At 38.5% G+C, this 20,587-nt stretch overlaps 3 protein-coding genes across 3 annotated transcripts; 1 reads left to right on the top strand and 2 right to left on the bottom strand.

The window, feature by feature from the left end:
• Positions 1-2,180: 2,180 nt before the first annotated feature.
• LOC118737261 (negative elongation factor A) lies at positions 2,181-8,279 on the bottom strand. The gene is made up of 7 exons (XM_036467662.1): positions 8,070-8,279; positions 7,218-7,472; positions 5,618-7,150; positions 4,387-5,559; positions 3,869-4,315; positions 3,638-3,793; positions 2,181-3,570 (listed from the first exon to the last, which is right to left on the bottom strand). Exons 1-7 carry the CDS (start codon positions 8,277-8,279, stop codon positions 3,370-3,372), a joined length of 3,975 nt encoding a protein of 1,324 aa, XP_036323555.1. The 3' UTR covers positions 2,181-3,369.
• Positions 8,280-13,142: 4,863 nt separating this feature from the next.
• Positions 13,143-14,564, top strand: LOC118737260 (ATP synthase subunit C lysine N-methyltransferase). Its single transcript, XM_036467661.1, has 3 exons — positions 13,143-13,536; positions 13,621-13,802; positions 13,858-14,564. Exons 1-3 carry the CDS (start codon positions 13,275-13,277, stop codon positions 14,029-14,031), a joined length of 618 nt encoding a protein of 205 aa, XP_036323554.1. The 5' UTR covers positions 13,143-13,274; the 3' UTR covers positions 14,032-14,564.
• On the bottom strand, positions 14,072-19,124 carry LOC118737259 (protein O-GlcNAcase). Its single transcript, XM_036467660.1, has 12 exons — positions 18,755-19,124; positions 18,637-18,688; positions 18,470-18,579; positions 18,146-18,369; positions 17,646-18,081; positions 17,457-17,571; positions 17,304-17,389; positions 16,320-17,233; positions 16,182-16,252; positions 15,671-16,116; positions 15,512-15,597; positions 14,072-15,445 (listed from the first exon to the last, which is right to left on the bottom strand). Exons 1-12 carry the CDS (start codon positions 18,888-18,890, stop codon positions 14,645-14,647), a joined length of 3,477 nt encoding a protein of 1,158 aa, XP_036323553.1. The 5' UTR covers positions 18,891-19,124; the 3' UTR covers positions 14,072-14,644.
• Between the last annotated feature and the right edge of the window lie 1,463 nt (positions 19,125-20,587).

Here is a 20,587-nt window from a genome sequence, read left to right as displayed (position 1 = left end):
CGTAGAAGTAGCTATTTGTTCCATAAAGCACTCCTTTAAATTGGATTCTGATAGCATCTCAGGTGCTATGCTCAATCGTTGCCCATCGCTTATTCAGCCATTAACAATACAGTTCAATAAATCTCTTTCGTGGGGATATTTTATTGACGACTGGAAAAATTCTTTCATTACACCAAAAGTTTTGGAATCAGTTGTCAAACAGAAGCTTAATTTCGCATTGAAAAGTTGAATTTTCCATTATCAGCACGGTTTTGTTAGTGGCAGTAAGAATTTGTATTCCATTTGATTAAATAAATAAATTAAGAGGTTCTTCCGTCTGCCTCACTACAGATGTGTTTTCCCATTATGCTCTTCTTAGCCGACGCTCTTCTGCTCTTAACTCTTCACTGATGCTGTGAGGTCCAAATGCAAGGAAGAATTCAACTCCTCTCATTACACTGGTCTACAAATTTCAACTTTTTTTCTGCGAATAAGACGGGACCTGGTGTTTCTGAACGGATTTTTCGTGCTGAACACGAATCCGGGGTCAAAAATGTCCCATCACGTCACGTTTTCGAGAAAAAAGGGGTTGAAACCCCTAAAAACAGCGTTTTTGGCCATTTTCGAAAAATTATAGAGCTGAACCCTGACGTGGTACAAATTTTGCATATATCAGAAATTAAAGGCTAAACCGTGCCCTTTCGAATGAGCCCTATGCCGAATTGATCGCGTGCACCCTTAAAGCAGGGGGTGTATTTGTGTTTAGGGGTGCAGGAAAAATTGATCACAGAAAGAATTTAATCTTAAACGATCATAGAAAATTAATAATGCCAAGGTTTTAACTATATTAAAAGTCGCTGATTACGAATCTGCAGTTAGATTTTAAAAATTTAAGATGACGGGTCGAATATGGTGGATGAAATTCTTTCTGCGATCAATTTTCCCTGGACTCCTAGACACAAATACACCCCCTGATCTAAGGGTGCATGCGATTAATTCGGCATAGGGCTCATTCGAAAGGGCACGATTTAGCCTTTAATTTCTGACATATACAAAGTTTGTAGCACGTCAGGGTTCAGCTCTACAATTTTTCAAAAATGGCCAAAAACGCTGTTTTTTCCTGCACCCCTAGACACAAATACACCCCCTGCTCCAAGGGCACATGCGATCAACTTGGCATAAGGCTCATTCGAAAGGGCACAATTTTACCTTTAATTTCTAACATATGCAAAGTTTGTAGCACGTTAGGGTTCGGCTCTACAATTTTTCGAAAATGTCCAAAAACGCTGTTTTTAGGGGTTTCAACCCCTTTTTTCTCGAAAACGTGACGTGATGGGAAGTTTTGGACCCCAGATTCGTGTTCAGCACGAAAAATCCGTTCGGAAACACCAGGTCCCGTCTTATTCGCAAAACCCTTGTAGACCAGTGTTATTAGTGCGCTTAAAATCAAGAATGATAGAATACAAGATTGCGCCGATCAGAGAGGATTTTTGAGAATAACTTTTGTGTGACGTCACACTGGTGCAATTGCGAGAGAGAAATGCCAAAACGTGAGCAAGAATGGAAGAAGAAAAAATGTTGCAAGGAAAACGTAAACAAGTTGCACCAGTGTGACGTCATGCAAACAACGATTCTGTCAAATCTAAAAATTATTGTATCATGGTATCTATGATGTGTCGACTTTTTTGTCTCGAGACATTTTTTTTTTTGTTCCAGTAATAATTGACCTCAAGTACCCCGTTCCAGTACTTACCCACCAGATCTCAGTTTTTATCACCCTTACGTACCACCTGAATGTCAGTAAATTGAAGCTCACTAAAAATCATTAAACTTTTGCTAAGTTTTTCGATTATTCCAGTAGGACTTTTAAAAAATGTGTTTATTGCCGAATGCAAGTGTTGCTGGAAAATGTTAAAAAGCGACCCCTGGGTTCGGCCCAAAAAAAGGATTTGGTTTTGAAATGGTCTTGTACAAATTCTTTAAGACTCAGGGGTGCACAGCGAACTTTTTTGTTTGTTTGTAAAGTATTACGGTCTACAAACGACAAATCATGACCTCAGCACAGCATGTAAAAATCCAAGCCAACTACGCCTGATGCACCTGACGCACCTGACGCAATTGAATTGCTCAACTTTCCAATTGAAATTTCATGACAATGCGCGATTACGCGCCTTAACCTTGATTGAAATAAAAACAAACGATTAGCAGTATCATTATTTTTAAATATTTTAACATTAAGCCATTATAGTAATGTTCGTATGTATTCTATATTTATTTATGTATGTATATTTTAATTTCATTTACGAATTCATGTAGTATCTCTGTAACTACATAGGTATGTTACATACATATGCATGTAGATATATAATTCAAATTTTCACCTAATACAGATTTATTATCGATATTTATGCCCACTGCCTAAGCAATTTTCTTCAATTTAATGTATTTTTTAATCGCTAAAATATTTTATTCCTTTTATAGCTAAATTCATACTTACTTATGCAGCAGCAAGTTTATGTAGTTTAAAGTATATGCGCATATTGGCGTTTACATAATATCCATACGTACGTACATATGCATTTAGATTCTTATGTGTGTATATATTGATAGATATAACTTAATATTATGTTATGCAAGTATTAAACATTTAAACTACTTCCTTTTGTACAGCTAATTGTATACATATAAGGGTAGGGTCATTAATTAGGTAGTATATTTATATAAATTGAAGGATTGCAAAGTAAAATATTCCGACGAATTGATAACCTCCTCCTTTTTTGAAGTCGATTAAAAAGCACAGCTTATTTTTCTGCTACCCGCTGGCTACAATTACACTCGGTACCATTATTAGGGTCCCTTGTTTTATATTTAGATTATAAGGTAGGCATTTTTTGCTGATTTTTGCTAATATTTTCTAACTGAAAACGTGTTTATGGTAGTCTGTTTATGCCCATTTTAATTTTATCATTGTTTATGGAAAAATTGTGAGTACCTGTTTAAGATACATTACATGAATACAAAACTAGCTCAAGTATTTAATTTCGATTCCAAATCGTAAGGAACGACATACAGTCATTCACTCCGGGATAAGCGTGGTACATATCAAGCGATTCGGCTCTTACTATGCGTGTATAAATGCTGCACTGCCAAAAGATTATTTGTCGCGTATGCTGCATCTCAGCAGTTGCACACGAATTGCACCTAGATATAATGTTTAATTTCTTCTTCTCGTTAGCTTTAAAACTATCTCCCACAACGCTCGCTATTCGTCAGACGTGCGCGCAGTTATCGCCAGCCGTGAAATTTTCAGCCATTACATCAGCAATTGCGCAAACATTGGCGTCAACGTCCAGAGCGACTGAGCTGAACTAAAAGCTAAACACCCTTCCCTTAAATAACAACGGAGTTTTGTGTTTGCATTGCGCCTCCGGTCCCACTGTTAGCAGTGCCATCCACTCCTTGTCCTTGTACACTTTGATCGAGACGCCGATAGTTTTGGAATGTCTTCCACTCGCCTGTGTTGTAATCCAGCCGGATATGTGACTCCACCAAACAAAGCGCTGTGCTGCCATCTTCCTGTTGCACTTTCTCCTAAAGACAAAAACAAAGATCATATTGGCATATTGGGTGCAATGAGTAAAAAATTCCATTATCTTACCTCGCTTTCGCCCAATTTTATAACAATTACATTCTCAGAGTTAGGACGGGGATTTTCACGCATTCCTGCCATGAATCCCAATATGAGCGCCTTGTCCGGACGAGAAACTCGGTTCGCTTTACGGAACATTTCATGCGCCTTATGGACATGTTCGTTCTGCGAGCAAGTAATTAACGTGGATTAGTATTTATTCTAAAAACAAAAATCCTATGTGCATAATTTTGGCTTTACCGATAAAGAAAGTCCTTTACGCTGTGGTGCTTGCTGAGACTGCGGCTGTTGTTGCTGCTGCTGGTGAGCCTGTTGTGACACCTGAACGATGTGTGTGGTACGCGAAATACCTCCCGTTGGTGTACCCTGTTGAATCTGTATATGCTGTGGCTGACCAGTCCCCGTTTGCGTAGTTGTGATTATACGTTGCTGAGGTTGCGACTTGTGCTGCAATACGATTTGTTGTGATCGCATTTGTTGTTGCTGGGCTGGCTGTGTTATTATAGTACGTTGTATTTGAGTTGGAAGCTGGTGGCCAACTGCTGTCGAACCACTGGGCGTCTGCACCTGCACCAGCTGCGGCTGTTGGCCAGGACGCTGAATCAGCGTTAGACCTTGTGGCAATGTTGTCAAGCTGTTGCCTTGTACGTTAGAAATAACCGGCCGAATAATGGTTTGTTGAGAAGGCTGAAAATATTAGAACGGTATGTATGTATTTGCTTTGTACGAATCTTTTGAGGGACATTTAAAACACTCACAGCACTAATGAGGTTCGTTTGAGTCGGCTGTTGAACAATCATATGTTGAGATGTTAACGTATTTGTGGGTATTAGCGTTGGTAGGTGTTGCTGTGGTTTCGCTTGGGTTCCACTTTGCTGCTGCAGCTGTATTGTTTGACCAGGCTGAACGCCTGAGCTTGTTGACTTCACCAAACTGGGCGGACCAGCCGCAGTTGTCATCAGCGTGGCACCAGTGCCTGAGCTCAGACCCTGCAATCCGCTCATGTTGCTTATCGGTATCTGCTGGTACATATCGCCGCCGATATTGCGCAATATAACACCCTTCTGTGTCAGTATGATTGTCTTATTCTTCATATTTGTATTCGCGTTTGCGACGCCTACATTTCCAACGGAGCCACCAACGCCAGTAGGGTTCGCTGATTGCACAAGCACTTGGGTAAGCTTAGGCTGCTGCGTTGCGCTGGTGTTAGATACGATCGTATGTTGCGGCTGTTGTTGCTGCAATTGTGCCTGAAGGTGCTGTTGTTGTGCTGCCTGAGATGCTGGTTGTATAGTGACTGGTCGATTTGGTAGCTGTACATTTTGAATATTTAGTAAAGCAGGTTGCTGTTGTTGTGTTGTTGACGTCGCTATTAGCGGTGGTGGATTACCGCTAGCAGTGGTCGGTGCTTGTTGTTGTCGTAACGGTGTCATCATTACGCCCGATGGGGAAGTTTTTAATATAATCTTCGTTGGAGTTTGCGTATTAGCTGAAGCAGCTGTTTGATACACCGTTGTGGTGCTCTGTTGGGTAGGACGTGCATGAGAGAACGACGCCAAAGTTGGCATTGCAGCTGTTTGAAGCTGTTGTGCGTGCTGATGCTGTTGTTGTGGCTGAGGCCCAGACGTCGTCAAGATGTATTGAGTTCCTGTAGTAGATGTACTAACCGACTGGTGCATACTTTGCTGGTGTTGAGGTTGTTGTTGTTGTTGTTGTTGTTGCGGTTGATGATGAGTCAGTAATTGTTGCTGCTGCTGTTGGTGAGTCTGAAGGCTTGTGGCAGAAGTAGCTGAACGCTTCGCTGGTTGTATGATTGTCTGAGAAATGATAACGGGCCCACTGTTAGCAGCAGTCTTCAGCTGGCTCAATGGCATCGACTTTATTGATTGTGCCGTTGTTGTTGTCGACGTACCAGATGGCACAAGTTGTTTCTATAAAAATTAACACAATAAGTACTTTTGTTTTTTTTTCAAACAAACAAAAACTTACCGGTCTTGAAACGGGTGCTGCTGATGAGGAAATTATCACGGGTGTTGAACTGTTAATTAGTATTGGCTGTTGCTGTTGTTGCTGCGAGTTTTGTTGAGGTAATGACTGAACCTTCGCTGATTTCGATGATGTTATTTTCACAGAAATATTATTGGGCAAATTTGCCAATGGATTGTTCGTCTGACGCAACTGTTGCTGAGTATAAATATTAGTGGGCATCGTATTCGTTACAGGACTCTTTGACACCATCGGATTTATATCAAGTTTCTCCATTTTTATCATTGTATTGGAATTAGTAGGCGATGTGGTAGTTGTGTTTATCTTTTGTCTGGTTACTATGGCGCCGCCTGCGCCCAAAGTCAAACCACTAAGAGTTTGCTTTTGTTGTTGGGGTGCAGATCTTATTAGAACATGTTGGGTTGTTTGTTGCTGCAATGTCGGTTGTGTTTGTGGGGACTGTTGTTGCGGCTGCTTTTGTTGCTGTATAATTATTCGCTGCTGCAAGCGTGACGGGGTCTGCGGCAACTGTTGTGTGAGCAAAGGCGGCTGAGTCTGCGGTTCAATTTTTTCCACTTTAATATTTGGCGGCATTAAAATCTCTTCACTCTTTATCTCAATCTCCTGTTTGATGCGCTTGTGGCTGTGATTTAAATTATTGCTGGTATTACTACTTTGTGTCTGTGTAGGCGTACGTGTTTGTGTCTGCGTGGACATACTACTCATTTTTGTTGGAGTAGAAACTGTGACCGAAGTTGTAGGTGTTAATACAGTACTAGCCACACTTAAGGATTGCATATCCAATGACTTTATCTGTGATTTACTATCCGAACCTTTTGGTGAAGTGGGTTGCGTGTAACTTAAAGATTGAGCATATTCTGGTGTCGGAGGTTCAATCTTTGTGGCTAATACATTGTCTTTAATATCTGTTAACATATCGTCGCTAGTTCCACTTTGATTTAGGTGCAGGACTGTTTCGGTCTTGATTTCAAAAGAACTATTTATAGCGGCACCAGACGATGTGGGTGTAGTTGGTGTAGCAGCATTACCTGCTGTTGTGCTAACACCACTACCTTGTGTTGGCGAAATGGCAGTTGGAGAAGCGTTTTCTGCAGCAGCTGCAGATGCTATAAGTTTTTGCTCCTGTTTCTTTTGTTGCTCCTCTAACTGTTGTTCACGTTTGCGTTTCTTTGCCGCTGCATAGCCTAATGGCTGTTCTGTAAATTCGATTAATTTTATGCCGCCGTCCTTCCGACCAGCTGGTGTGCGACTTAAGTTCGGCCGTTGCGGTGTTCCAGATACATTAGGCGAACGAAAGCCCAATGAAGGCACGCGGGAAGGAATTCCTTTGAGAGGTGTTGTGTCCGTCATTTTTCGCGGCATACCACGTGAACGCAGCGGTATAGTCGGTGCAGAAGACTTTTTTAAGGAGGACTGGGCGTCAGCAGATTTATGAAGCAGTTCAGTGCGCAAATTTGCACTCTTGGGTTTACGCTTTATAGTGAAATGTTTTACTGGATTTTGTTGTTGGCCGACCTATTTAAATATTAAATAATTTGAATTATGTGAGCAATAAAAAATGTATAAAAAATCTTGAGCTTACCACTGAAACAAGAGCATTTTTGTTTAGATACAAACACTCCAGCGGAAGCATGCCGATATCACAATGCTTACTAACCAATTTACGTAAGTCATTTACCATATCGGTGAAGATAGGTCGCGTATCTTCGTATTCTGAAATTTCTGTATTTAGAGAACTAGTTGCTGGAAATGTTTTCATGGTCTCCGCTAACATGGATACCCACAGCTCCGAATCCAAGCCTGCTACTTCAATAACTTCCTCCAATTCAGTTTTCCACTAAAACATTTAGATGTAAAATTTTTTATTTTTATTTACAATAAAATAATTGAAGATTGCCTTTGTTAAAAAACTATAGTAATTAACTTAAGTGAACCTAATAGCTACTTGAGATAGTATCTTCATATAGAAGGCACTCCTGCCGCGGCACTTTCTATATTTATAAGTGGCGGGAAATATATTAAGCATAATAGTTTCATTAAAACAAGGCAATGGCTTGCATTAAAACAAAAACTGATTAGCATCCGCGCATCAAACTATATTTAATAAGTCTAGTGACATTAACAATATCGATGATCGGCATTTCATTTGAAACTAATAAAAAAATATCTTTAGGGCCAAAAATTATGACGAGGCAGTTATGATTTAAGCGCATGGAGCGATGTCACCAATGCGTGCATACACACAATCGCAAAATGCTAAACATCTAGCACTCGTCAATGCTTGTCCGCGCATACGATATTTTACATGTGTGTGCACATTGTTGGGTGATCTATCTCAAGTTTTCATATTTCACACTCTACACCGTCCCTTCCAAATAACGAAAGCGCTAATTGGCTTGCAGCCATACTTCACAGATTAGCAAATGTAACGCACCTCTTCTACCAATCGTCGTGGTATATGGAAAAAGCTCAGTAATAATTTTAGCTTCACTTGAGTCTGTAGATCAGGAAAACATTCCTTTATGTTTCGCAGCACTTCCTTATTAAGTTGCGAGCATATCGACCCACTTATCCACGAGTCGTTCGAGGTGCCGAGTTTGTTATGCAGCCACAATGAAGTGTCGCTGTCCCGCACATTCGCCATATTTTCAGTTGTTTCGGCTTTTTTTCACTTTATTAAAAGTACAACCTACGGATTTGTTGCACCTAACACAATGAACTCGCTTTGTAAACCTCCTGCAACAATTTTTTTTATATAAAATCGCGTTTACTTGCAATCAAAAATTTGACACGAAATCCCGAAACGAAAATATAAATGGCGGCGTCAAACACGGTTGCATTTTGCGTGACACCAAATGTACTGGGGTTGTCTTGCAGTTGAAACAAAACAAATTGACCAGTGCTGCTCTTTTCAGTGAGAATTTTAATTTTTAGCACTTCTAAGGCCGGTTGTTCAGGGTATTCATCAAACCTTAGAAATGCATTAGTGGTATTCATCTAAACCGATAACTTTATCAAGCAGATAATCTTATAAGTTTATGCACTCTGTTAGACTGCTTTTACACAGTTCAAGTATTGAATTCAAGTCTGCTCGCATGTGGAAGAGAGGGGGTGAGAAGAAAAGGGACGAGTACACATGCGTCTGTACCGTCAAGTCGTTTCAACTTTCTTGCTTTGCTTTTGGCATTTTCGTTGCTTCCCATTTAAAGAACCAAAAACTTGAATTCAACAGAATTGAAACGTGTAAAAGCAAATAGAAAACGCAAAAGAGAATGAGTGCTTTCAAGTACTTGAAACATGTAAATCGGGTGTTACATGAACGACCTACACTCTCTTTTCGTTTAGGTCGGTGTTATGCAGACAAACTTTTGTTTGCCAAATTAAATGGCGGCTGCTTAGTTTGCTCGGAGGTGGTTATGTCGAGTTTGGCACAGGGTTGCACGTTCATTATGGTTTTCATGGCTATTGCCAACACGAAATGAGAATTTCAGATGTACATAACGCGCAAAATTTAAAATTTTTGTATATGACAACACCGAATTTGCTGCAGTTTGACCAAACAAAATTAGTTTGCTGTGAGAGTCGCCAAACTCGCTCTCTCCGAGTTTGCTGCAACAACAATTGCACGCAGTTTGCCAAACAAAATTTCTGCATAACACCGACCTTACACCTGCGACAATAGTCGTGTTTTCTTTGGTTATAAAGCGCAGTGTCACTAACTTTATACTACTAGCACGGGTATAAAGAAATTATAGAAACTACCTCACTAAATTGGAAAAAATTATATTTACGAGATATCTATTTAAATAAATGTACATATAACATAAAGGCTATTTATTTGAAGCAAGTTATAAGAAACAATGGCAGAATGTCTGTTTGTGTATGAATTCATTTGTCACGGCTACCAAACTTTGCGAATTATCAGTGAAACAAAACAAACAGACGGGATAATAATTGAACCAGATCTCTATCAGGATCATATCGTTGTTGAAATTGCGTGCAAAATTTGTATGCGGATCCCGATTATTGCCTAAGAAAACATAGCTAGAGGTGCGGCAGAGTTGCATTGTCTTCAGTTTATCAAGTTTATTCAGTGAAATCGCTGGATAAATTTATCAGAAATGTGTAAACGAGTTTCCAAACATTTTTGACGGTTCATTTATAAGGTTTACACAATTATAAGTTTATACGGTTTACAATGCATTTATAAGGTTTGATGAATACCCTTAATATCACGCTACAAGACAACTATGTGTTTGTGATTGGTTTTGAGAATAAGTATTTAAAAGCGTGTTTATCAGCAACATATCTCTAAATTAAAGAACTAAAAAATGAAAAAAACTTGTAGTAAATTTTTTAAGGGTCGATTACGGATAGAAACGCAATCACGGTTCGGTTGCCAGTTGGCAACGCAACTGGAAGGAAACTATCGTCAGTTGCGGCAGTTATCGATAATCGAAATTTCACAATTCGACAATCGGCAAGTGGTTGAAAACAAGCTGTGCTAGTAAACTTAAATTATTAAAATAAAAAGTTTTAAAGAAAATACAGCAATAAAACTAAGTTCATCACAATTATTTATTTAACCCTCTCACTGCCATGGGGATCTTGCAACCCAAGGGAGATTTAAAAGATCGACAAAAATGCAGTTCGCCCTGTATTTGAATAAGATAATAATAATATAATAAGTATTTTCTTTTCAAAATCAGCTTTTTTGGGTTCTTTTAATTAACGCGTAATTTTTTATAGCAATTATTTGGCATCAAACACTATTGAATGCGCACGTGGCTTCTTGGTTCCATTTGTTGAGCAGTCCATTGCGCAAAGTGGAGCTCTCACAAAAGACAAAAGAATACTTATAACTAAAGGTCCTAGCTCACAAAAGCACAAAAAGATAGTATATGGTGGATCATATGCCCATAAAAGAAGACCGATGCATATACATATATGTTCAATATGTAAAGAGCCATTCATTTTTGAATGCTTTGATAAATTTGATAAATAAAATATCAGACTAGGAAGTCAAAACTATCTTTCATTACTTTCAAATAAATATGACCCATAGGATGTTTAGTCCCAATTAATGTTATGTAAACAGCCCAATGGGACAAATAATCCCAGGACATATTTTCCATTTGAAGGACATTCGATTTTTTATTTTTTTTTTTGTCTTATTGCATATTATATCTACCCGAAAAATACCTAAAATTTTGTAAGTACGCTGCTTATAGTACGGTAGTGAAAGGGTTAAGAAGAAGAGAAGTGTATGAACGCGGCCTCAATCAAGCGACATTTGAAGGATAATTCCAATCCTTTGGAGCTACCGCATGCACTGTAAGCAAAAGTTAATGCTTTCAAGGTTTTTCTTTTATTTATTATCGTTTTGTGTTCATTTTGAAAGCACATTAATGTAAATGCTTTCAAAGTTTTTCTCTTATAAGTGTGCTAATTTTGAAAGCATACTGAGGACTTCCAAAAGAAGCTGACACACTCTGTGGCGAGCGCAGTTGCCTGTTGCCATCTGAAATAACGTTTCGGCAACTAACAACGCAACTGAAGTTCAGTTGCTAACGATAATCGACCCATTAGATTGCAGTCCATAGTAATAAATGGTTGCAACTCTGCAAAAAAATGGACATGGCAACACTTACTGTGGGGAATTTCGCTTCATGATTAGAAAAGTTCTCGGCTGGAATCTCAAATCGTATTTATGGCACTTAATGGAGTTTTTAAATGCAAGTTAAAAATTTAAAACATAAATATTTTAAGATTATATCTTTATGAAAAACGTGAAATTTGTTTTATTTTATGAATTTAGCGCCTAACAGCGCATCCGCGTAGACAGTTCATTAAGCACACCCAAGTTTGAGCTCCTCAAAAATATTTAACATCAAACTATAGAATGTCACAAATATGAATCAGACACACATACAAAAGTCATTGCTATAGATTGCTACCGTATAAATTCAGGACATTTTCGTGGAGACTCCGTTTTGATGATTTTGACAAAAGGTACAAATTCGCCTTGAAATCAGCGGATCCGATAACACCACCTTGTAGGTGCGCTCGCGTTAATTGTTCAAGTTTAACCAAAACTTACAGGTTTTTGCGTTCGCGTACGCAAAAAACTTGCAAAGTAGGGGAAAATGAGAGAGCAAAGTGACATTTCATTTTGAAGGGAAGCTGTTAGTTTCTGCTGGAAAAATTTTTGCCAACAGCAATTTGCCAACAGGGAAACAGCTGATCAAAAACAGCTAGTAGGAATTTACGCAAATCACAAAATTGAATTTGATGGTTTGGAAGTTAAAAATGGCAAAATGCGACTAATTAAACTTGTAAGAAGTAAGTAGTTATTTGTTTAATCAATAAACTGTGTCAGGATACCACTTTGTAATGAGCTTTCGTACGCTTTAAATTTTACACTTTTGAATGTAAACAAAATTTCAATCAGCTGTTCGTCTAACTTGCAAGTTTCTGCAAATTTTCTGTTCGCGTACTATTTTGGATATTTCTCTCTTGTGAGAGAACAGATGACATTTCGCCGGAATTTGGCAGTTGGTTGGTTTCTGCTGGAGATTTTAAACGAGCGCACCTTGTATAGATTCGCCTTGTTAATGTCAAAATGATGTGTTTGTTTTAAAATGAATTCGCCTTGTTTACAACAAACACATCATTTTGACATTCAGTAGTACCGCGGCGAAAATTTAATTCGCCGTCAACACCACCTTCAAGGCGAATTTATACAAGGTGGTGTTGTAAAATCAGCTGATCTCTTCGCCTTACATGTATTTTGTTTTTGCTTTTCTGATTTGACAGCACACCCATCAAAAGCAAAAACAGTACTTGTATACTTTGGAGAGAATTGAGATTTGACATAACACCTTCCACACAAAATACATATGGTTGTCGTTGTTGTAATCTAAATTCGCCAGTAACACCACCTTGTATAAATTCGCCTTGACCACATTGTATAAATTCGCCTTGTACCAATTACATACCCAACAAACATTTAGGTTTGAGCTCAACTTGAGGTTAAGTTGAGAAGGTATTTCTCAAATCTCCAACGTTGTTTCTCAACAGTACTTCAAGTGGAGGATCATAGCGTTCTCAACAAAAAGAGCATTTTTCTTTGTATGAAAAAAGAACTGTTTCTCAAGTTGAGAAAATGCTAGTTCTCAACTTGAACTCCAATGTAATTATCCAATTGGTCTCAAACATATCATTGAAATACTGAAATTGGAATAGTAGAATACCTTATAGCTTATAGACATACATAGATGAATTTGAATATTAATTTTTCATTTTATTACTCCTTATGTATTGTCCGACAGTAATTTTGCCTCTTGATTCACTTAGCCTTTTATTTTCTTTCAAGATTATTTGCGGATATTTTGAAGATTATTTAATTTTTATTGATAATTTTCCTCTTCATATAGCTTTCGTTTTTCAGTTGATAATTAAAAACTCGTTTCTCTATCACTTTTTACGTATCTACGCGTCGGTCAAAGATGAGTTGGAGAATGATGTTGGGTATCAACTTGAGAACTATGAATTTCTCAAGGTTGAATAAATATTTTTTTGGTGTTTATTGGGATCACATCATGGAATCAGCAGGTCGAACATACAACATTCAAATAGCATGGAGTATTTAATCGAAGACAGTGCCACAAAAAGGAAAGGAATATCCACATCAGCGAAAATTCTAATAGCTGCCACTGGTGGGATTGGCGTTGGACTTAGTGTTATTTGTGCTTCCTTCGTAGCGCCAGCGTTTCGACGGATTTGTCTGCCGTACGTTCCAGCCACAAATGAGCAGGTTAGAAATGTGCTCAGCTTCTTACCTAAGAACTCACAAAGCAAGCTATTGGACATAGGATCTGGTGATGGACGAATTGTTGTGGGTACAAAGACTAGTTTATGATGCATACCAAATCTGAATAGCTTAAATGCACAATACAAAGCTTAGGAATAACTTTTTTTTATAGCTGCTGCTAAAAATGGTATACTTGCCGATGGAGTAGAACTAAACCCTTGGTTGGTTTGGTATTCACGACTGTCAGCTCTACGACAGGGTGTAAAACGCCAAACGCGTTTTTATAGGCGAGATCTGTGGAAATACAGCGTGGCGCCATACGATTATATAGTTATATTTGGAGTAGAGCAGATGGTAGGTTGATTTATCAACAGCTTTATTATTGATTATACATATATTTTTTCTCTAGATGAAAGATTTGGAGAGCAAGTTGATTGCAGAATCAAAGGAAAACGCAAAAATTATTGCATGCCGGTTTCCATTGCCGGGTTTGCAGCCCCAAAGCGTTGCTGGAGATGGTATTGATACAGTTTGGTTTTATAATTTAAACAAAGTTAAATCGACCGCGAATAAGAGAGCATAATACAAAATAATTGGAAGCGCCCTTGCAATAAAAATGGTAGTTATTTATGTGGAGTTTTTATTTGCGGTGTATTTGTGATATACCTAATTATGCAAATGGAGTCAAGCTATTCATTAATCAAGCCCTTTGTCATAAGGCTTGGCAAAATTGTTGAAAATTGCATACAAACACATATAAAAAGTGGACATTTTTACTATACATATTTATGATTATGATGGACTAAAGTTTAATTTAGAAAACGAAAACCGATGTTTGTAATAAAGTTTTTGAAAGTGGCATAAGTCGCTTCGTAACTCTTGCGCTTAAATGACAGGCTATTGTAACCGAATGCATCTGTAAATCGGTCTATGGTCACGACAAAACCTTCTACTTTTCAGATAACCGGTTATATAAGCACGAGTTGTGATGTGACATATGCCTTTCAAAATAAACGGCTTATATAATGTTCCTGAAGTTTTCATAGATGCTAAGTATTCTTATACATAAATTAGAAAAAGGAAAATAAAGATGAGAGGGTGTCGGTATGCATACTTTATGATCAATCTTCTATACTGTTCGACGACAGGCGGCGCAACTTTTTTAAAATAGTGATCGGTGCCTGATATGACGGTTGCTAAAAGCGGCGCCCAAGATAGATATACTTGTTCTCACCGTCATGATATACTTTCGTAAATCCTATCTTTGAATAATGCTGCTGTAAGTTTTCTGAGCCTTTTACTGTTAGGCGAACATGCACGCCGAAACAGCCATTGGAACGTAATGTAGCTAATGTCACTGTTATCAGACGCTTTAAAAGTCCCTGATCGCGGGACAGAGCATCTTTTAAGGCGGCGGCTGTCATTACAGCTGGATATGCACTGCTTACTTCGGTCGGACACTGGTAATCATATTCGTACTTGTGAAAATCTCGTATCATCTCAATCATGAGGACGTTAAGTCCGGAAGATTCACGCCTTTTTTCGCTATCTGTGCCATTTGCAATATCGATGAAGTTATCTTTTTCCAATAAAGACGGTGCGTACTTTTCCCTCATTGAAGGTATCCAACAGACTTCAACATTCCGCATAAAAGTGTTTGCATTCAAGGCAGCAGCTGCATATCCAACAATGGCATTAGAAGCGTCATGAGCTACAATACATAAATTAGGATTAAGAGTCACAAAATGTCCAACAATGTTGTCGGCTATAAGTTCGCGCAAATGACTGGGTAACAATGTCTCGAGGATGTTGTCGTATTCGTCAGTTTTTTCATCACTTTGTTGTAACATGACCTGCAGAAAGGCTCTTGTACACACCTGGCCCAACTCAGCTTCGTCGATTGGCGTGTACGGACGCAGCAAGTGATAATCACTTGTCGGCAATTCAGGCAATTTATAGAGAAACAAATCGTTACCCGAATCCACTGGCATCAGACGCTTCACAAGGAAAATAAAAGAGAAGTATAAGTAAATTTTTTAATATCATTTAATATAATTTTTTACCTGTAAATCGGCAATAAGCCCTCCTCGAAATACCCATGGCTCTTGATCGCCGGACATGAATGCCTCCTTCCAACCCTTACTGAACCCTGTAAATAGTTTTCGTAAAGTACACCCCATACAAATAATGTGACGTCCCTTTTCTATCCGAGCTATGCTTACATGTGTATGTACCCTGGGTATATGTTTGCACGTTAGACGGGAAATGGCCCAGACTTAACCATTTTACAAACGCATTTAGGAGAGTTAAAGTTCCTGCAATGTCCCATACATAAGAAAACAAATCGTGGCATATCTCTTTATTGGCGCAATTGGCGATTTTTTTTAGTAGCTCGTGGACTGCGTTACAGTGGTTAGAGAACGCTTCCGCCCTCTGCATCCATTCTGCTACTTCCGGTTTGGGCGACATCGCTCCATCAGCGTTTGAACATTTCCGAATGCCTTTGCCATTTCCTAACAAAACGCCTGCGTTAGCTTTTAACCAGTTAAACTCGTTTAGAAGCTTAAAACCCCGACTTCCATGTTCAAATGGGAGATAAAATAGATCACACAATAAGTAAAGATCCTCCACAGTGATAAGGCTGCTACTGCCGACTCCAGGGATAGTTCTAAGTAGACGATAAAATAAACAAAATTTAATAAAATACGTGTGGACCATTACATTAGAAAATACTTCTCTTCATAGTCTTTCATGTCGGCATTTGAGAGGGGTGACCCTTCTGAGCTTTCAACCTGCATGCTATTCTGTAGGTTAGTGAGTGTGTTAATACTTGATCTATTAAACACAATATATTATTATAAAGTTTCTTACATTCAATTCGTTCATCGAGCCATTGCAAACATCATCTTCTTCGACTCCTTCAGCCATCACCACATCCTCAGATACCAATTTGCGATCTTCTTTTCCTGACGCTTGCGAAGCTAAACTGCTGCTGCACTCCATCGGTTCATTACCACCGGCGCTGATTGCACTTAGCGGGCTTAATGTGTGTTCGTCTATCATGGGAAGCGAACCTGTAGTAGTAACACTTTCTCCCGGTATTGCGCTGGTATTTACCAATAAATCTACATCTTTCTCCATGATAATACCCCCGATTTCATTTTTCGAAACTTCTACTGCCTTTTTTTCATTAATCCTTTTCAGCAGTGGTAACTGGGTACTCAGCTGTTCTGCCTTTTCGATAGTCATTTCGTCCTCCTTGGCGATTTCACCCACATTTTCCCCACGATCTGTAACAGTGTTGTTTGCCACAATTGTCGGAGCATTAGAAGCTCTCGAGTTACTTTCGTTTGTCCCCGGTGCTGAAATCGTGATCGCTGATATTATTCCAGAGTCAGATGACTGTTCTTTAACGGCTTCTTCCGTAGTATTTTTAGTTAATATATCCTCCACCGCTTTCCTGTGCATTATTGGCACTGCTACGATTGATATGGGAATTTTTTTTGGCAACTCAATATTTGAGGCCACGCACGTAGGAATTGGATTTACAATGTCGTCATTTGTTACAACTTTTGTGGGTAAAACTAAGGAATTCATTACTGGATTGGCTATGGGATTAATAACTGATGAACTAACGGTGCTGCAAACATCGGCCAAAGCTTGTAGCTGAGTGGTGTTCACTTCTGGCACAGTAAGAGTTTTGGTACTAGTGGATGTAGTAGTTGTTGTCGTCAAGCTCATACAAGTATTTATAGATGGTAAAATTGGTATAATAGGCATAACCACTGCATTTGAATAATCGTAGAGATTATAGCATGATAATTAAAGAAAAATTTATAAGGAATGTAATCTTACTTGTAACTTGTGGTTGCGGCTTCGTAATAGGACCCCAAGCCTCTTTTTCTAAAAAGAACTCAGGTAGCCACTCATCTATAGCGTTTCTAAATTAAAAAATGATATCAAATTCTTATAAAATGTTACTACCTACATATTTTTTGTGTATCTTACTTTAATGCAATACGTGGGTGATACATATTTTTTGATAAGCTGTCTACGGGCAGTTCTTCTTCGGTCGTACCGTCTTCGTTTTCGGTTTCCAGTTTAATATCCGCGGAAACAGAACCTTTTTATCGAATGTGAATGCATTCATAAGTAAAGCGCCTACAGGAATATACAAAAACTCTATTGATAACTTACTATTTACTTTGGAATCAAGGCTACATTTCGACCAATTGGCCAAAGTGTGAATGGCAATGGTGTTAGCGTGAAACTCGCAGTTGGGATTCGTCATGACTCCGCGTAAGTGCGGAATCAACTCCGGCGAACGACCTGAATATGGTCCAAGGAAAACACGCTTCTGGTCGTAATCATTAGCATGCAAGTTATCCCAAATAACTGGCGGTCGACGTAATACTTCCGTTATCTCCTGAATTGATTCGAGACTTATTATTTTAGAGATTACTTTATTTCCAGTCCACATTATATCAATATCGTGATTAAGTTTGGATCCTAATGTGTTTAAATACTCGGAATCGTGTATTGTAGGCATAGCTCGTGAGCTACAATACTGCGTGGGGCAGAAGAGAAATCTTGGGTTGCCTAGATGTGCATATATTTCATTTGTAACCGAGACCTAATTAAAAAATATAACAAATTACTTTTCTGTTTTGAGTTTATGACTATTAAAACTATTTTACTTGTGCATTGGCAAATGTCTGGAACGCTTCTTTGTCCACTTTAGACAATTCCGAGTCGATATCATCGAAGAGCAAAGCAAATGCTTCACAACCAAATTGCGAAACCTGATCGAGTTTTCGCTTGAGGGTTTGGATTTCTTTTTGGCTGCTGTATGACATATCCAAACCAGGGGAAAGAGCATAGTAAAACATTACATCGTGTTCTCTAGCTGCCGTTATTAAACCTGTAGAGAATTATGAAATTCCATAAAGTCGAAAAATAGTAGTCATTAGTCATCAAAAATAAAATTCTGAAGCTGTTCCTTAATACATGTATGTACGTACTTGTAAGATGATCAGCTTCTTCTACTGTATATAATTCGCGCCAATATGCTCGATGCTTGTAATCATCCTTAGGCGCATAGACGTATGAGTCCATGCCCCATTTCTTAAGTCTAAATAATACTTGGTGATTAGCATTTATGACATTCGCAAACTATCTGGTTACTCACTTTCTAAATAGGTCCTTACGTTGCTCCGTTGTCCATGGCCGTCCATAAAAGCCTATAAAAATGCATGGTAAATTTTCGTGAATACACGAATGTTGCATGCAAAACCGTTCAACTTTACCTTCAATTACACCGCATATGAAGCCCCTTTCCTTGCGCTCCCGCTTCAGCTTAGTGGAATTCGCAGAACTGCTAACATCCGGCTGCTTTTCCTCAGACATTGTTTCCTCAGCTTCTACATTTGGTGACTCCTCCATTACAAGGACTTAAAATAGCACCCAATAAAGTTCAGGGCTTAATATTACTTTAGCAGATTTGGGTTTTTTATTGCTTTCTTGGGATAAACTTGAACTGTTTTTATGTGAAGTGAAATCCACAAAGTTTTTCACGAGTTAAAAATTTTGAAGATTATCAAAATTATTTATTAAACAATTGCAAAAATGCGAACTAGCCGCTGGATTTCGCAGTCAAAGACAGCGTTGCCGTTTTGATACCATTGTATCATTTTTGATACTTTTTTCGAAACTTTAAGATTTGGTATTTTTTGTTCACATATGCCCCATTTTGATACTTTTGGTTGGCAGAAATAAATTTATTAAAACTATGAATAATGTTACAAGTTTAAAGGCAAATAATTTGTTTATTATTTAAGGTCTTAACATTTATGTATGTAGATATTTATGAGTTTGACTTAGTAACTCTTATAAGGGAAATACAACCAGGGCTGCCAACTTGGCTCAAACCGTGCCATTTTGACCTTATTTTACTTCTAATGGCACCTAATTTTTCAACTTGGCACAAAGTGCCAAAATGGCGCTTTTAAAAAACATTTTTATGAAATCCCTTGTTGTACTTCTTTTTCTCAACAAAAATTTTCTAATTTCTATAATGTATACAAGTGGTTTACGAGGCTTTATTGGAACGGCCCTTTGTGAAAAGGTGTAAGTAGACGCGTAAAGTGGCTTTGTGGCAGATCAACCATGATTTTGTGAAGCAATTTTCGTTTCATAGTATTTTCCATAACATCCCGCCATCTTATCTCTATGACTCTTGGCTAAAATACAATTAAAAATGCCGAAAATTTGCAAAAAACCGAAATCAATACAGTTAGGTGCTGAAATTCATTCATTTATTCGCGGAACACATAAAAAATCCGGACCTTTCAGTTAGAGAAAAAAAAGTGGGCGCGAGCCCCTTTTTGTGATTTTAACGGCATATTTTTTTGGGTGCAAATTGTCAGTGGCGGAGCTAGGGGGCGATAAACGTGGAATTTTCAACATTTTCAAAAGCTTATACTTCAAAAACTATCAGGGACGTGAACCGGATGAAAAATTTTGTCGGTTCGGTTCAGCGATTCGAACCGTAGAAATCAGAAACCAACAGACTTCTACGTATGTAATGCTGTGCGTTGAGTAACCGCTTAAACGCGAAGCTCATTTAACAGATTCCTTATGTGACAGCTCTCAAGCAATGCCAAGTATGCATAAAGGCCCGTCCACATAAGGCCCGTCCACATACAACTTTGGCGTTGCGTTGGCGCTGGCGTCGCTTTGACAGCGGCGCGCGTAACGCCCGTGCTTGCTACAATGAACGCTTAGCACAGAATACTTTGGTCACTAAATTAACATACTAGCGGCTGATAAATCAAAATTTTTACATCAATAATTGCATTAAAAACTATATTTCTTGCCCGCATTTGATTAAAAATTAAAATTAAATCACATAATTTTGATTATTTAGAACAGCTGACGAACGACGCGCGCGAAAAGTTGAGAGTTGGCCATCTTTCTGCGTTGTGTTGGCGTTGGCGTTGCCCAACTTTGGTTATATGGAGACTTTCATATAAATGCATGTATTCATAGTCAGCTGTCGAAGCGACGCCAACGCCAACGCAACGCTAAAGTTGTATGTAAACGGGCCTATAGAACTTCGGCGTTGCGTTGGCGTTGGTGTC

The sequence above is a fragment of the Rhagoletis pomonella genome, unplaced genomic scaffold (assembly GCF_013731165.1).
Source record: "Rhagoletis pomonella isolate Grant_MI unplaced genomic scaffold, Rhpom_1.0 Rhpom_scaffold_00004, whole genome shotgun sequence".
In the NCBI taxonomy this organism is placed as follows: domain Eukaryota; kingdom Metazoa; phylum Arthropoda; class Insecta; order Diptera; family Tephritidae; genus Rhagoletis; species Rhagoletis pomonella.
Note: the sequence above shows the minus strand (reverse complement) of the source record. Positions and strands in the feature narration are given on the sequence as shown.

Coding starts and splice junctions, on each gene's coding strand:
- LOC118737261 (XM_036467662.1), bottom strand. CDS start 8,279: ATGGCGAATGTGCGGGACAGCGACACTTCATTGTGGCTGCATAACAAA. Junction 7,473..8,069: donor CACGACGATTGGTAGAAGAG/GTGCGTTACATT, acceptor TAAATGTTTTAG/TGGAAAACTGAATTGGAGGA. Junction 7,151..7,217: donor AAAATGCTCTTGTTTCAGTG/GTAAGCTCAAGA, acceptor ATATTTAAATAG/GTCGGCCAACAACAAAATCC.
- LOC118737259 (XM_036467660.1), bottom strand. CDS start 18,890: ATGGAGGAGTCACCAAATGTAGAAGCTGAGGAAACAATGTCTGAGGAA. Junction 18,689..18,754: donor CATATGCGGTGTAATTGAAG/GTAAAGTTGAAC, acceptor GCATTTTTATAG/GCTTTTATGGACGGCCATGG. Junction 17,390..17,456: donor CACCCACGTATTGCATTAAA/GTAAGATACACA, acceptor TTTTTAATTTAG/AAACGCTATAGATGAGTGGC.
- LOC118737260 (XM_036467661.1), top strand. CDS start 13,275: ATGGAGTATTTAATCGAAGACAGTGCCACAAAAAGGAAAGGAATATCC. Junction 13,537..13,620: donor TGATGGACGAATTGTTGTGG/GTACAAAGACTA, acceptor TTTTTTTTATAG/CTGCTGCTAAAAATGGTATA. Junction 13,803..13,857: donor TATTTGGAGTAGAGCAGATG/GTAGGTTGATTT, acceptor TTTTTTCTCTAG/ATGAAAGATTTGGAGAGCAA.